The following is a 17,064-nucleotide window of genomic DNA, read 5'->3' as shown; positions in this document are numbered from 1 at the left end:
ATGGCCGAATAGATGAATTGATATTTAATAGGGAGGGGATAGATAGATATTCGTCTTTATTTTTCGAGGGGACGAGAGGACGGGAGAAGTGTGATGTAATATATGGAGGGATTGGATTTTAGTGGCGAGGTATCACTTGGAGGTCGAGTGGTATTTATTTCCTAATATTGGAAACAAAGGATATAACGGCCCCTCATTGAAACGCGCATGCATGACCGTAAACCACTAATGACACGACACGGCGGCACCATCAGTCAACCACGAAAACGCTACTAGTAGCAGCAGCACGTCTTAATTAGTTTCCGCCTTCCACGTGTCGAGATTCTCGGTTATCCCCGTCATTAGCCCAGGCTTAAACCGCCGTCCTAAGCTGTGTGGGGCGCGATCGCTACGAGAGATTACGGGAATTCGGGGGCTGGGCCGTCTTTCATTGTTTGCGCTCTTTAAGATGGATCTGCCCTCAGGGTCGTTTATTCCAGATTTTCTGAAAAATTTAGCATAATATCTTGAAAATATCAATGCAAACAAATCAAGGACTATTCTGTTTTCGAGAGAGAGGAAGGCTAAAACTGTGTCCAGACTTGTCATTTAGACGCCTAAATTGCCTGATTTTGGGTGGACGCCATCTTGAAGGGTGTCCAAACTCGTTAGGCAGCAAGAGAGCGCAAATTTAGGCGCCTTATTTGGGCCCCGAACGTAGGGCACATGGAGTGTATCTTAAATCTGCCACATTGCAACCTCAGAATTCCAAGTGATAGAAGCGAGACAACTAGCAGAAGAATAATTTCCATGGCAGGAGTGTATTATATATGTTGGTCACAATACTTTTGGTTATTTCTTCGAGAAAGTACAATTTCACTCGTTGAAAAAATGGACTTTTCAAAAACACGAGTTGAGAAAAGTTGGAGCTTTCCTTGGGCAAGAGAAATTTGACGTATTCCCCATGAATGTGGTTAAATTCTTGTAATAACTTTATTTTATTTAGTTATTGGATACAAATATTTTAAATATACAGGTAAGAACAAATTTCTTTGTTTGGGGCTTCATTTCATGGCTAAGAACATCGTCTTTTTTATCATGGGTGTATCCATGCTTCGTTTGTGTGCTTGTTAAATCTTATTGTGATGCATAAATATTACGGACATTAATCTTCAAACAATTTAAAATTAGATAGGGCGAAATATACTCGTAATCGGGCCTATGGCATCTGATCGTTTGGCAGTAAAATATGTCACAGTTAATATTTATAACTATATAACGTCGATTTCTTTCAAAGATACGAAATATGACATGAGTGAAAATTTATACCGTAAAATATATAGTAAAATGTTAATTAAAATATTAGCCATCGTAATCTACCAAATTGGTGGTGTAATATGGTCTACATGCTAATGCGCAATAAATACATATATCTACACACACACACACATATATATATATATATATATATATATATATATATATATATATATATATATATATAATTTATTTATTAACATTTATATTATTTTTAATTTAGGAAGGAAAATAAAATAGTCGGCAAATTCACATAGGTCCGCGGCTACTTGAAAGTGGGCGCGGGGGTGTGGCAGAAGGTCGCCCGGTGCAAGCCTTGTGATTGCCCTCCCCCCGGGGCGACAGAACCAAGGTTCTTAAGATCCATTGTTGGCGGGTAACTCTGCTCGACCATCCCCGCCCCCACCCCGCGGGCCAAGTTGCCTTTTCAACCGTCCCCCCAGCCGATTCTAACTCTTTCTTGTGATGCGCGATCCTCCGGTAATTGCGGGTTGGAATTCCGCCGCCGTAGGGCTCAGAGGAGCTCTTAAAACTAACTGGTTTGCGCATTACTTTTCGGTTACGGAATGTCGTCATTTCTTTCATTGCGGATGATTCCATCAGTAGCAGGAAATTGCGATTCTAGAGTGTGCGTTCTGCGTCCTAGGCAATATCTCCAAGCGTCAAGGTCGTAATCCACGTTGCAGTTTTATAGATTCAGAAAAAATGTTGATATAACGCAAGCGCAAGATTGGTTGACATTAAATAAATCAGCACTAAATTAATGACCCGCCGGAGGTTTCTTTTGGCAGGTAGGTATTAATATGACCCCGAGGGGTGTATGAAAATTCTTAGTTATGCAAGCGATCAATCGCTATTGATGGAGCGAACATGTAAATTATAGTAGCCATTTGACGAATAGAATTACAACGCGAAACAGGAAGCCGAGTACATTTCTTTCTGTTACCAGAGAAAATGACCGAAGCATGATTTTTTAAGCCTGTTTAGTTTGGGTCCACTCAATAACCTATTTGCAGATGGAAGTCCACAGTTCGTTGAATAAATAAATAAATATATATATATATATATATATATATATATATATATATATATATATATATATATATATATATTTATTTATTTATTTATTTATTTATTTATATATATAGTCATTCACATAGAATCAGAAATAAGGATAAGGTATGGGAACACATAAAGGACAAACTAAGGAGAGGTGGGAAAGGCGGGATCGAGCAGATCACAAGCGCAAAAATATTTCCTTGACCGGGACTTGAACACCGGATCTTTCGGCTTGCTGGGCCGATTTTCTAACCATTTGAATGAATATTTGTTCGCCATTTTGCGGGTTTTCGTGTCTGAATGTATGTGTGTGTGCATATATATATATATATATATATATATATATATATATATATATATATATATATATATATATATATATATATATACATATATATATATATTTATATATATATATGTATATGTATACATATGTATGTATATGTATATATATATATGTATATGTATACATATATATATATACTATCTTAATTAAAACAGGATTTAAATGGAGTTTCGATTGATTCATAAATATTTTTTTTGTAAATAGGTGGTATTCCTTTTCACAATAATTTCTTCGTTCAAAAGAAGCTTACAGAATTACTTAATAGAACAAAATTGCATATTATTTTGGGATCTTGTAAAAGTATGAGCACGAATAAATTAAAGCTCAAATTGTTATGTTTTTGGTGTGTAAATTACCTTCATATCACTTTGGGTGAAGTGCAGATCAAATCATGATTTGTTTAAATGCATTCAACTAGACGTGTTTACAGCATATTCAGCGTTAAGTGACGGCATTGAAATATCGGTCATATTTGGATGAGAATGGTAATTACATCATTTCCTTTACCCCTGAACGCATTCACTCAGTATTACCAAACCATCATAGCACAGCTCTTTAATAGCAGAAAAATATGGACGAAGTGCACTACGCTGATATCGTCATGTTGAGAATGTATGACGGTCGAATTACCTAGCAGTTATAAAAGAGAAGAGTTAATGGTTGGAGAGGGAGTTATAAACCGAGAAAGTCATGCGTGAATATGGTCGAAGATATTCTTAAGGCGGGGGACATTATACGCCCCAAGTACGTAGGAGGATGTATGAAAACAATTAATGAATAAATGTGACGTAAGTGAAGGAAATGGACAAAGAGCGGTATGGAAGGAATTTGGTTTCCCGAAAGAACTTAAATTAAGGCTATTTTCATTTTGTCATATTCTTTGCCATTCATTGTTGGAGCTTGTTCACCCGTGATGTGCTTGCAGAAAAGTATGCTCCGTACGATCTGAGATGTTCGTAATGTTTTGAAAAAGTGAAAATGCCTCAGAGGATATTAATTTAAGATGTATTCCAAACAGGTATTCGGATCAGGTATTTATTCCTTATTTCATGTGTCTTTCATGTTGCCTTATGGCGTAACCAGCCAAGAAATTTCCCAAATACAATTTTACAGTGTCGTAATGACGTAAGGAAATTCTCACGTTGGGTGAGGTGAGAAAACATTTCTATTCTTTCCGAATAATTCCATTAAAACTTTTCTTTGGCGATGCGCGTGGCGGATTAGCCCTTCCCCCAGCGGAAATGCATGGTTATGCGCGAATCGTGAGAGGTTTACTCACCCCATCATCACTCTTTCTCCTCTTCCGCGTCCACCAGGGTCCCCCTATCGTGACTCGCGGAGCTCCTCGAGGAATCATTGCGTCGACCCCGCAATCCTCCCACGTTCGCTCCCGCCTCCTCCTCCACCCAACTTCCCCCCCTCTCCTTCGCGAAAACCCTCCTCTCGACCTCCACTTGAATCCCCTTGTTATCATTATCTCATTCGCACGATTAATCCGTCCCCGGAACTGATTCGTCTTAAGGAACCGTTCCCCCCATGCAATTAACCGTGGAATAGATGAAAATTGTAAAGGTCTAGTTAATTAGAACACGTAAGCTCCTGGTGAGGGAATTTATTTTGTAACTATTCGTCTTTTTCCGGCGAAAAACTGTGTTCCTCCCGGAATTTTTGCAGTCCCTTCAAAAACAATTCCCCTACAAAGTGGTGCCGATGAGTTCTTCCAGCATTGTATGCCATTGTGGGAACGAATTCGAAATGACCCGTACGTTCTGATTTCTACACACGTTTTTAGCAATGTCTGCAAATGCAATAGGGAACAGCGATATGTTTTCAAATCGTCAAAGTTATGTGGGAAGTAAAATAGAACGATCAATGTATGAGGAATTTGTCGGTACTGGCCGTTGCTTTACTGGAAACTTCAATGCTTCGTGAGAAGTTTTAGGGGTGAAATTTTGATATTAATCTTGAAGAAGATAATTCATAGATTAAATAAAACTTGGATTCGAAGATTGTTTGAGTGTAATCATTCATTCTCCCCTATCCAATAACGATTCTCTTATTCTCTGATAATTCCTCTATCCTGTATACCTACTTATTTGACTGATGTCTTATCATTTGGCCTTCCACTTGGGACCTTGCCAACTAAGATATTTCCCCTTCTGTTATATTCTTTACAAATTCGTTTTGTATCACGATGTGTCAAGGGTATTATTTTCCTTGAGGTATTTAATGTAGTTTTTTACTCGTATATTCTTCTGTATATTTCTTTATTTCTTATTTTTTCTATCCATTTAGTCTTCCGCATTCTTCTTCAGTATCAAGTTTCGAAGGCATCTCTTTTCATCTTTCTTAGAGTCTCCGATCCATGTAATGTCATACTTAAAACGAATATTTTCACAAACTGCTCTCATATTTATCTTTATTTTGGCATTTTATGTATCTTCCCTGAGCATAATAGTCGCCTTTTCATCATTGCCTTCATAGGTTAAGCCATTCTGCCTTAGAGGTCCGTTGAACATCTTCCATTCTATGTCATGATGCTTCCGCTTGATACGTCCACTTGTTTTAATTACGTACTCTCTTGTCAGCACGACATTTGCATTAAGCTTTTATCTTTCGCAAATTAGTATTTTTGTTTCCTTCTCATTTATTTTCATGTGAAATTCTTTCAATACTTAATCCGTTGTGTTTAAGGTCTCATGTCAGTCTTTTCGAGTCCCTGCATGCTATGTCATCCGCGAAGCAAAAGCAAGTCAATTTCAATTCCATTCACCATAATTCCTTTAATGCCAAGTCCTTGTGCTTCCATTATACCTTCTTCTAAGTACTTATTTAATTATGCCGGTAAGAGATTTCATCCTTGTCTAACCCTTTCATTTTATCATAGAGATTCACGTGCATACTTTTTATCGATGAGCGACGCTACAGTTTCCTTGATAAAAATTAATAAAACGCGCATTGCTGATGTTTTGGCTAATGTAAAAATACATAATTAGGTCAGCCAAAAAAATTAACAGTGTATTTAAACCTACCCCGGTTGAAACAGTATTATTATGTGAACCATTCAGCCGTCAGTAAATTAAATACATCTCTGCCTATATAATTGGCTTAGTATTCCACTTATATTCTCTCCAGTTCTTCAGTGTTACGTGTGCTTTCAGCGGCTATTGATAAACATGTAGGTGTGGGTTTTTATAGGGTTTTACTACGCAAAGCTATGAGTAAGGTGATAAGGTAATGAATTAATGTTATTTTATCGATACTGTATAACAGTGAGGAACATAGAATGTAATCAGGACGTATTTACCTGTTTCGTAGAGTTCAATAAGATGTTTGATCGAGTGAATTGGAAAAAAGTAATGGATATATTGCGTGAAATAGTCATTTATTCGTGAAATAAATCAAAGGTTATGCGGTTTTCCAGAAAGAAAAAGTTAAGTCAAACATAAAAATAGGAGGGAAAAAACTAGAGCAGGTGGAAGAGTTTACGTATCTCGGAAATATTTTCGACCAAAATGATCAAAGTAATGGGGACAGAAGGAGAAGAATTTTGCGTTGGCAAAGAAGCTTTAACAAGGAGGAGGGAATTAATGGCAGGGAAGTTGCATGAGAATGTTAAGAAAATGCTCTTCAAAACTTCGATATGGAGCATAGTTACGTATGTACGGTGCGGAAACGTGGTCATTGAAGCAGGATGATAGGCGTAGATTGGAGGCTCTTGAAATGTGGTTCTGGAGAAAGTGAAATGGACCAAAAGGAAACCAAATGAGGAAGTGATTGGTATGGTGAGGGAGGAGAGGAGATGGCTGGGAGAAGTGATAAGGAGACACGAAAAATAGATGCAAAGCATATTGATTGGCAATGAGATGTTGCAGGCTGTGATAGAGGGGTGAATGTTGGGCAAAAGAGGAAGGGGCATGAATAAGATAGGGATGTTGGACGGAATGGAGGGAAGAAGGAAATATTTGGTTGCTAGGTCCATTGAAAACCTATATTAACCGGTAGATTACCTATAATAATAATGTACAAGTATAACAATATGTTTATAGAGGAACGTGGTAGCCTAGTGGGTACTGACAGCGTTCCGCGATTGATCGAAGGGCTCGGGTTTGATTCTTGATGGCTTTGGACCCGCCCAGTTTCACCCAAGCCGTGGGATTTCTCGGGTACCGGATATTCCTGGGAAGCCGCAGGCGGAGCCGGGAAAGGACATGACCTTTCATTTGTGAGTTTCGCGTGGTGCATACAAGGCGAACTCGACCCTCGCATATCAAGTCAACCTTCGCGTTGTTTGCTGTTGTTTTTTTTTGCTTCCACATTAATGGAGCTTTATTATGAATCCATTATTTCACGTGGTAATAAATGGGTTTCAAGAATTCTCACGACCGAATAAATTTCCCAAGGGATTCACGACTCAAAAATCATTAAATCACAGCAGCACGTAATCTGAATCTGTGACCTTCTCATTAGCCGGTAATCGTGCTCTATGACGGTGTAACTGGGTCAGCCCATAATTCCCTGAGAAAAATCGTAAACATTTCAATAATCAAGGCCTTAAAAGCAAAAAAAAATGAATATCAGCATGGAGCAACGGTAAAAACTGTTTCGCAGTTCTGCTATGCAATTATTCTCTAGTACTATGTTGAACAAACTATTTTGTTCTCTTCCAGAAGTGTTTTCATAAATAAGATATATTTTAGATGCTGTGCACCACTAATTTGTATCACGTGAACGTTTTGAAATTATGAAAGTCAAGAAAAGTCTGTTCTAAACGATTATTTATCGCTATTATTCATCTACGAAAGCTCTCGTGAATCTGGTAATGAATAGCTCCCTCATACCATGTCGTGCAGACGACTTTCTTACACAAAGAGGCAACTTCTCACGTATTTTTAAACAAAATCCCTCTTTTTTTACCCATGTAGCAGTCAATAAAAGCAACCTGCGGAATATGAGGGAGAGTTAGTGAAATTTGGCGAAACTTTTAATTGTTCACGGGGAAAAGTTTGACGTAGTCTACTATCCTCAATCATTTGCAAGAATTTGATGGTTTCTCTTAATAGTTATTGTATCATTTAGAAGAAAAACCTTTTCAATGTCGAACATGAACACACAACTTCCTTTTTTATTCTTAGAAACGATTAGATGCTCCTTTTAGGTATTATGCTCCTTTTAGGCTAATGTTGTTAGCTACGTTTTTTTCAGAAATCTGTTCATATTGCATTGAGACAATATTTCATTAATCCACATGCAATACATATGTTTAGTGAAGACAATGGTTTCGACCTGAACATCATCAGTCGATGACGTTATGCGTAGAAACAGCGTTCGTCACCTAATATATTTTGCGTGCAATTACTAATTGCGTTCGTCTCAATTCACAAACATAATGACGTGCTGAAGAGTGTATTGATTTTCTGTCTAAAACAAGACCCTGGTATTTAAGTGAATATTACGGTTTCGGGGAGATAGGAATGCAAAATTTCAAGATTTTACAGGGGGAACTCCCTCGACATTGGACGGAGTCGGAGAGGTAGGAAGTAAATGGGAGGAGAGGTGTTAGTCAAAAAGTGGTCCATACTTTTCTCTGGACTGCCGTGATTCATGTCCGATTGATACTTCTTGCCGCACTTCGCCCAACGAGTTTCCTTAGAGGAGATTCACCTCAAATATCCTCCTCTGCTCGCTGCGAACACAAAAGAGGATCCCTTTTTTTTAAACTTCTGACCCGTTTCTTAGGTTCCAACTTCGCTTGCGGGAGGTGCGCTGCGCTAAAACGGTCCCATCTTACGAGGAAGGGAAACAAAAGAATTCGCAGCTGTGGTGAAGTTTGTGATTTTTCCTCGGTCCTCAGAGAGTCAGTGACCTGAGTGTGCATTGGAATTGTCCTCTCCTCTGGGTGGGTAACGGTGACAGGGCTTTCATTTGCTCGCGAGCGGGATTGCCGCGCCGTGGGTGAGGAAGAGCAGAGTGGGAGCTGTAGGGGGGGGGGGCAAGGGCCCTACTTTAGTTTGCCCCCTTCCCAGCACGTATGCGAGAGCATTGGCGGGGGCGGATATTATAGTGGACGGCATGGAATTAATCTCTCGTCGTTACGGTCTCTTGCATCCAAGGGCATCTCTTTTCTCGCGCGAGATAACTACTGGCGATTTTTTTGTTTTCATCGAACGATTTCCCGGTCGAAGGAATATATTCTTAGGCCGATAGTATTGAGCGCCGTCCATCCTCTTTGGATAAGGTTATTGTGGCATGACAATTCTGTTAGAATTAACCTAATAATAATGAAAATCTACGAAAACTATGTCTGTGTAGCCTAACTTTTATTAGTCTTGAATTTTTTGTACGACCAACGAAACGCCCCATTTCGCGAAAGTCATCCCAGAGATATCTCGTTTCGATTCTTCTTGTAGAGTTTATATTTCCCGATGACATAGGACAAAATTGTACATCATGAAATGCGACGTCTACACGATATATAACTAATCCCGTGGACGAGTACGACGTACGTTATATTCACCTGTGATAAAGGCATCTGTCAGGGGCTTGTTGAATATCATAGGTATATGATGTTACTTGCTATGCTTTTTTTAAGTCCTGACGAAAATACCTCGGATTTTTAGAAAGCATGGGTTTTCTAGTATTACTATTCTAAATTGGTGAACTTCTTTCCTCAATTTGGAGTAATTTATTATACCTAATCAATGCATAAACGAGAGTTGGCGTAAGAATAATTCTGGAGCTCTACCTCCCCATGACCAGTATTTATAATGGTATAAAATTATCGATATCGACAAAGTTATCCGTTGAAAATCGGTCATTATTAGTATCGTAGTAAACGTTATAAACACTATTAAGTTTAATCTAATAACCTGATTTGAATAATCTCGGGATAAGAAAGAGAGTGAAAGAACAGATGGATGTAGTTTCTTTTACTGTGCATCAATTGCGAGTATTAATAATTCAAGTTACTACTGAGATCAACTGTCTCTGGCATTTCACCGGGGAGAAATTCAGCCGTGTTATTTACACTCCCGCTTTTAAAGTTATTTCTGCCACGCACGGCGAGTTTTTATTTTTGTCAATAAAATTTCAAATTCAACGTATGTTAATTTTTTGTTTTCTTCAGTGGGCGATGTGTATGTCCGAACTTCGGCGTTCAGTCCTCAAATTGGAAGAGGAAGCATCTAAACCCAACGAGAAAGGGAGGGCAGAGCGAATCGCGGTTGACCAAATCTTACTCTGTCCTCGTTTACAGTTATGGCGCATTCTTTGGGGTGTCAGAATTATTGAAACCGTTGGCAACGTCCGTGAGAAGAATTCAAACGGATATAGAAATATTATAAATTCCGTGATGCTCCTAGACCTAGGTCGAAAAGTCGCGGGACCGGAATGACCTGTGCGCTACTCCCAGGATCTTAAATTGAAAGGCTTGAGTGCTCCCTTACTTGAGACTTCACCACTGGTGAGCCAAGGAGAGCGTTGCTCTTTTTGCAGAGTATGCGGTAATTGTGATTTTGAAGTGTTATATCTCCCAAATCAAAAAGTAGCGATTTTGAATTGGAACAAAATTATCGTTCTAAAATTGATTTTTTTCCGTTTACACAAGATCGCGGCATAGAAAAAATTTTAGATTTTGACAGCGAATATATTCAAAATTATTTAGACTCATTCACATCTGGTGAATTTTTGAGGAATATAAAAATTCATTTCTATCGTTATTCATTTCATAATGTGTTGCTCAGATCCTATTCGTAAACCGACACTAGCGTTCAAGTCCACGGCATGTCCGGATAACGCGCAGTGTATACAGGTGTAGATACATCTTCCGCGCCTTTTTCATTGCTGATGTCTTAAAATTCATATCGACGAGGTCAACAACGAAATGCTTGGTTTTTATAAAAAGTATTGGCAAAAGTTTCGGAAAATGTATTTATTTCACATATTACTGCAATGAATCAAAATTCTTCGAAGTCCTCCCTTCAGCGTCGACACACTTTCGCCAGCGGCTTTCCCACGACTCGAAGGCTCCCTGGTAGGTGGATCCCGGAAAACCCTTAAGGGTAGGCGTGTAAGATTCTTTGACGGCACTTAGGGTCCCATGGTGGTGTCCTTTGAGGGAGGATATCACTTTTATAGGGAAAAGGAAATAGTCTGCTGGTGTCGAGTCGCGACTTTAAGGGGATTGGGGAATGGTCGCGATAGCGTTGAAGAAGGTGTTCGCAAGCAGACACTCGACTCCGCTTTTGGTCGTCCATTCGGGACGAATACAGCGCAGATCTTTCAGATGGCCAACATTTTCAGTGCTATTGGTGTGCACTGTCATCTTATCAATTCCAATACGATCTGCGACTATATGCACACTTAACCGACAGTCTGAATTCATCACTTCGAAAACATGTCCGGAAAAAATTGTTACCACTACTTTTTAAACTAACCTTGTATTTAATTATATATTATATTACCGAGCAATAAGGCGGAATGATTTTTATAAACCGAAATATCAAGTATCGGAAATGGGGTGTATGAATCAAATTCGTTCCTGGTATATAATTAGTGTGTATGGTTGAACTAAACATGAAATCAGTATTTTATGAACATGTATTTATTCGAGTTTCATATCAAGTAGTTATGGTTTATACATATACATATATAAATATATATATATACATATACATATACATATATTTATGATGCACACCCAAATATTCTTCATTGGTATAATGAAAACGGAAGATTGAAAGAGAAGCAATACGATGAAACGAAGTGAACATAGCTTTCTGTCTTAAAAAAATCGATATTTTTATTATTATTGCGACTCATAAAAAACATACTTTTGTTTTGACACTGGTAAAATATTTTAAAAAGTTATTTATATGTTAATATATTATAAGTTCAAGTAATGTAACCTGTTTTTATGATAAATGAACATGCAAAAAGATTATTTTTGCAGAAATCCTGTGTGGATATATCTCAAAGAGCCTACAAAAATCTAAATCGGTCACGTTTTATTGATAATATTTCCCATTAGCACACTCTACGTACATCTACCTACCTCAGGATTGCGTAAAAAAGAGAATATAATTACCGCCGTAATACCTATGAGCAGTGCCTTGCGCTAGTGGAACCCAAGTGTGTATCGGTGAGCAGGTGAAGGCCACAATTTCGCCGTTTTTGGATTTATCGACTTGGAGAACCGTCAAGTTAATTTTCACAACGCTGAATGTATTTGAAGACTCGTACATTGAAGCCTCACTTGGGAGAGGCCCATGGAAGAAAAAAATGAAAATCCCTCTTGTGGAAATCAATAAAAAATGAATTTAAATATAATAATAAATATATTGTCCCCAACCATTTGTGTCAAACCTTTAATCGCCTATGCTGTTACGTGAAGATAATGCTTGTAAAGTAATTATTAAGATTTTAAACAAAAAGGAATTATTAACCTCACGAAGGAAGCAGTTGATGCAGTTTTGAATTTTTTCTCGTGATTACACGCTCTGGCTTGTCTCACCGGAAAAAGATAATTCAATTGATCATTTTCATTTTATCGTTCTCCCAAATTCGGAAACTGATTTGAAAATTAGTGAGAAAAGGCAACTTGGTATCTGGGATTGATTATTTTCGCCGAATACGTGTTCAATATTCCAAAAGTTTCCGTTCACATTCATCCCTCCTCGCTTCAGTTGCGGTCGTCGGGAGTTCGGCTTGGAAACAATCTCGACATTTCTTTCGAAGCTGCCCTTGAGGGAGCTCGCCCGGATTGCAGTGTGGGATAAATTGTGCGGTGGGGGTTGGAGTGGGACGGGACGGGATTGGCCGTGGGCCGAGTGGAAGGTTCCGATCCGAAAGTGAAAGAGGTCAAGCGATCAAAAAAGGAGATTTCATCCCGAACCAGACAGTATTCGCTGGCAACAAGTTCAGTCGCTCATTCGAGAACTTCTTGGAAGAGACCACAACAAAAACTATGCATCACAAAGTGCAAGTGTTATTTGAATAAATTGTGGCCAAAGCAGAACAATTTTTTGTATTCCTTCTGCCCATGTTTCAGATATTTCTTATTGGTTCATAATTTCCGTTTCCATCCTCGGGACTGAATTTGATGGGCATTTGTAATGCATTGTTCCTCGTTTCAACAAATTTAATGTCTTCCGTGATAACACAATGAAAATTAAGCACGATACTCGGGGGATACTTTTCTTTTTTCTGCGTTCAGGGGAAAATAAAGTTCCAGATGGAAACGGTACTTAACGGTAAAACCAAGTTACGTGGATGAAAAGTATGTTAATACACTGCGCGGTGCCTTGTATTGTTTTAAAACATCGGTGAGAACTCTTGTATTTGCTCAATGCAACGAAATTATCTGATAACCAGCATTGTATTAGGTTTATGTAAGAATATTGCATTTTATTTCATGACCATGATTGTTAAGGCTATATTCACAAAGTTACGTAAGTCAAAACTTATCCAATTTTATGCCGACATTTGGGAAGGTTTCAACAGGTTCGCTTTCTGTTAGAATAAGTTTTGTAACGGTCTTTAATTGAACATATATATATATATATATATATATATATATATATATATATATATATATATATATATATATATATATATATAATGGGCTGACACAATATAACACAAATAGAATAGAATAGCAACATTTAAAAGGACACTCACACGGTAAATTGTTCGAGCTTTCGGCCCTCTCAGAGGCCTTCTTCTGGAGAGACTCATATATATATATATATATATATATGGATGTTGATGTTATTAACATATGTTTCATTTTATTAACGACTTCAGTTATAATGTAGCCTAGGTCACTCAATCCTTAAATCACCCCGAATTATTTTATTGCTCTTCAAAATGGCAAGTGCTTCCATTCATCCAGCGTATATATTAATCAGATAATTCGCTATAGGGCTCTAAAGTTCTGCAATCAATTTAAGCAAGAGCGCTCGAGGATATCAGAGCCAGAATTTTAACGAAGGGTTAGGTTATTGCATTAAATGGTTGCAAGTCGTCTCAGCCAGTATTCATTTTCGAAAAATTTTCTCTTTATCATTAGAATAAATTTCTTTCGATCAATAATGCCTATACATAATCAAATCAAGACATCCTAACGATAAATTTAAATCAAAGTGAAGTAGGAACTTGCTTTAATACCCAAATGTATGCATACGTATACTGGAACAGCATTATAAACGTCGCTGATGAATTTAAAGCAAAGCTGCCAGACTCGTCGGAATTACTAATTTGGCGGCCGTACCTGACGGCGACCATTAGGAGTACGAGCATAATTTAAGAGATTTCTCATTCATTCAAATTTGCTTCCAAACTCACTCTTAATTTTTTTACAAATCGTTTCGTTGAAACGTGCTTCTCATTCAGTTCGCAGAAATGTTTCATTCTTTATTCATGATTAGAAAGTATGCATGATTTATCGATAACCTTAGCTTACTATAGGACATAGAATGATAGTCTTTACAATATTTACTTTATGATAGTCTTTACTACTTTAATTTTTATTGCCACTTTGGTAAGTAGAATAACATTTGTTCCCGTGTTCTCATTTCAAATGCACCCACTTGAAGCATATTTTATCCACTCGCGTATTATAAACAATCTCATTTACCTATACTTTTTCGATATCGAGGAAATTTCTGCCAGCTCAGGTTTTATGTCACCTAGTGAAAGACAATGGCGAGAATCGTGAAAAATCACGGGACTATGACGATTGCTAAGCGCAGTTGAATCGCAAGAAAATATTTGGGCAGAGTCAGTTGGATATTTTACGTTATTTTGCTAAAAATATGAAAGTCATACTTCTTGAGCATAATTTTTTGGGTGTCTCATTTAAACTTGGCCAGTATATACCATAAAATATGGTTCATGTATACGTTCAGAAAAAATGCGAAAACCGCTATTTCAAACTAAACGCGTTAATTTCCCAAATTTATAAAATTTCAAACCTTGAATTAGATAGCGTCAAGTAGAAAAATTAGTAGAGGAAGGCTCTGTTAGAGGTAATCCACAATCATACTTCAATAGGTATTATCACCTTATTCGCCGATCCTTCCTCGTATATGGTTATATGAGGCACGGTAAAAGCATGACTCAAACCTCCATCATATTGGATGTATCCGCAATGACGTAAGCATTATTGGCCGCGGCCATCTTTCGGCGTCGCATCTTAATATTTTAAGGTCAGTTCAACACAGGATTGACTGATGTTAAATTAGTCCTTCACAAGTTACCGGGATACCTGGAAACCATTCTTTCCAAAACTGGTTAAAGATATCTGGAGGTTGTTGGTTAGCATGAAATCCCTGCGTGATGGTGATAATGTGTTGGAAATCGATCGAGTAAATCTCTAGGCTGCTAGTTAAAGATCAGACGGAAAAATCGAAAGTTCTGCATTCTTTAGGTCTAAGTCCTCTTCTCCAAAATCCGTCTGAAGTAACTGAAATTCCGCCCACACACCTCTGCTCATGGTCAGCTTGAATATGCCCAACGCACCAGGAGATGCCTGCCTCTGATTAGTTGGCAAAGTTTCCATATGCATCTCTTTCCCCTCCTAATCAAAAGAAAAAAACCCTCACCGACCTAATCCTTCTTCGAGAGTAATGCCTTGTGGCTTATCATGGAAAAAAGGGATTTTTCGTGATGTAGTATATAACACTTCCAAAGATTCGCCGGTCATCCTGGTCAAGGCGAATGATTTGTACACTTTCGAATTGTCACAGTTAATACAAATAAACGGATAACTTCGTTAAAAATTACTACCAAGGATACTCGGACAGTTCTTTAAATGATTTTCAACCGTTTCTGGGTGTAGTGAGTTGATAAATCAGCAGAAAATACCAATTTTTCAGGGTCACATGCGAAAATAAATGGACAGAAGGTTTGTTGAGCCAGAGAACCTTACATTACCATCATTATAAAAAATTCCAATGGATAACTAAAAACCACAGGTAGAATTTCATTTTCTTAATCAACAATTTATTTCTAGATTTTTGAATTCATACCATGGGATTCGATCGGCTGTTCTGTATCAGGATGTGCTTTGTTTCCCTTTACTCTTACTTCATCAATTGTTGTATATCATGGTCTTCTTTCCCCAAGCAATCTTCAAATTATCTCGTCATTTGTCGTGCGATAAGTTCATGAAATCTATATCATTATTCTTCAATAACGTTTATGCATTCTTCAAATTATTGTCTTCTGGCACCTTCGAGATTTCTCGACTAGAAAAATGTATTACAATAGCAGTTTAAGTTTTTATTGATGTACATTATTGAAATAGAAAGAAAGACTCGTACTTTTCCACAGATTTTATTATACGGCACGACGCGTTTCACCGACTTGCGGCATCATCAGGTACCGAGGTACCGTATAATAAAATCTGTGGAAAAGTACGAGTCTTTCTTTCTATTTCAATAATGGATATCAATTACTTCCACGAAGTGAAGCCTGAAACAATAGAATATATTTTATTGATGCATTATATATATATATATATATATATATATATATATATATATATATATATATATATATATATATATATATATATATATATATATTGGTGCCGACGGGCGCCACAGGATGCGTATCGGGGGAGTTTTTGCAGCTATGTTAAGGCATTATTTTTGATGTGATGTAGCTTTTCTTTATTGTAAAGAGACACTTGCAGTTTTTCATTCATTAATGTTTAATGACAACGGTTTCGACGTTTCACGTTTCACATAATTTTTTAAGCCTTGATAGTGCGGCACTAGTTTTACTAAAGCACTATCGAGTGGTAAAAGTACCAGTGCGCTTCTTCTCATTAACATTTGTAACCACCCGATTTCCTGCTAGGCGTAGCTAGGGTTATGGCAGTCATTTTTGATGAATCTTTTGGGTGAATTTCAGTCACGTTACAACATCTTTCTGTCCTTTTAGGTTGACTCCGTGGACATGGGGGCTTCACGGGATAGGAGGGGGCCAACCCCATCGCCGCCCTCGCCTAGATGTCCTCCGCGGTGCATCGCTCCCCTCGTACTCCTGTCGCTGGTGTGGTGCTGTCCCCCCGGATGCGGCGGCCAGAGCATCAACCGAGCACCTCACCTCGACCCCGGCGGCGACATGTCCCGATTCGCCCTGCGGGAGGACACGCCGGTGGGCAGTGCCGTATACACCCTGCGGGGGTCGGACCCAGAGGGATCCCGTCTGAGGTACTCAATTAGCGGACCGCAGCTGACCGTGGACACCACGAGCGGCGTCGTCACCCTCATCCGCGCCCTGGACAGGGAAAAGGAGGACATCCTCGAGGTCGTGGTCAGCGTCACAGGTGAGCGAATGTGGTGTGCGGCTGGTTT

At 38.3% G+C, this 17,064-nt stretch overlaps 1 protein-coding gene across 1 annotated transcript in view; it reads left to right on the top strand.

Annotated features, from left to right (window-relative positions):
* Cad74A (cadherin 74A) overlaps positions 1-17,064 on the top strand; it is a 97,857-nt gene that overhangs the window by 51,987 nt on the left and 28,806 nt on the right. The window contains exon 2 of the mRNA XM_071583817.1: positions 16,649-17,036. Coding sequence (XP_071439918.1) covers positions 16,664-17,036 — 373 coding nt within the window. The 5' untranslated portion in view covers positions 16,649-16,663. The remainder of the gene's footprint in view (positions 1-16,648; positions 17,037-17,064) is intronic.

This window comes from Hetaerina americana, unplaced genomic scaffold, assembly GCF_022747635.1.
Source record: "Hetaerina americana unplaced genomic scaffold, ioHetAmer1.1.p SCAF_15, whole genome shotgun sequence".
NCBI lineage: Eukaryota > Metazoa > Arthropoda > Insecta > Odonata > Calopterygidae > Hetaerina > Hetaerina americana.
The sequence above is the reverse complement of the archived record's forward strand: the minus strand, read 5'-3'. Positions and strand labels throughout refer to the sequence as shown.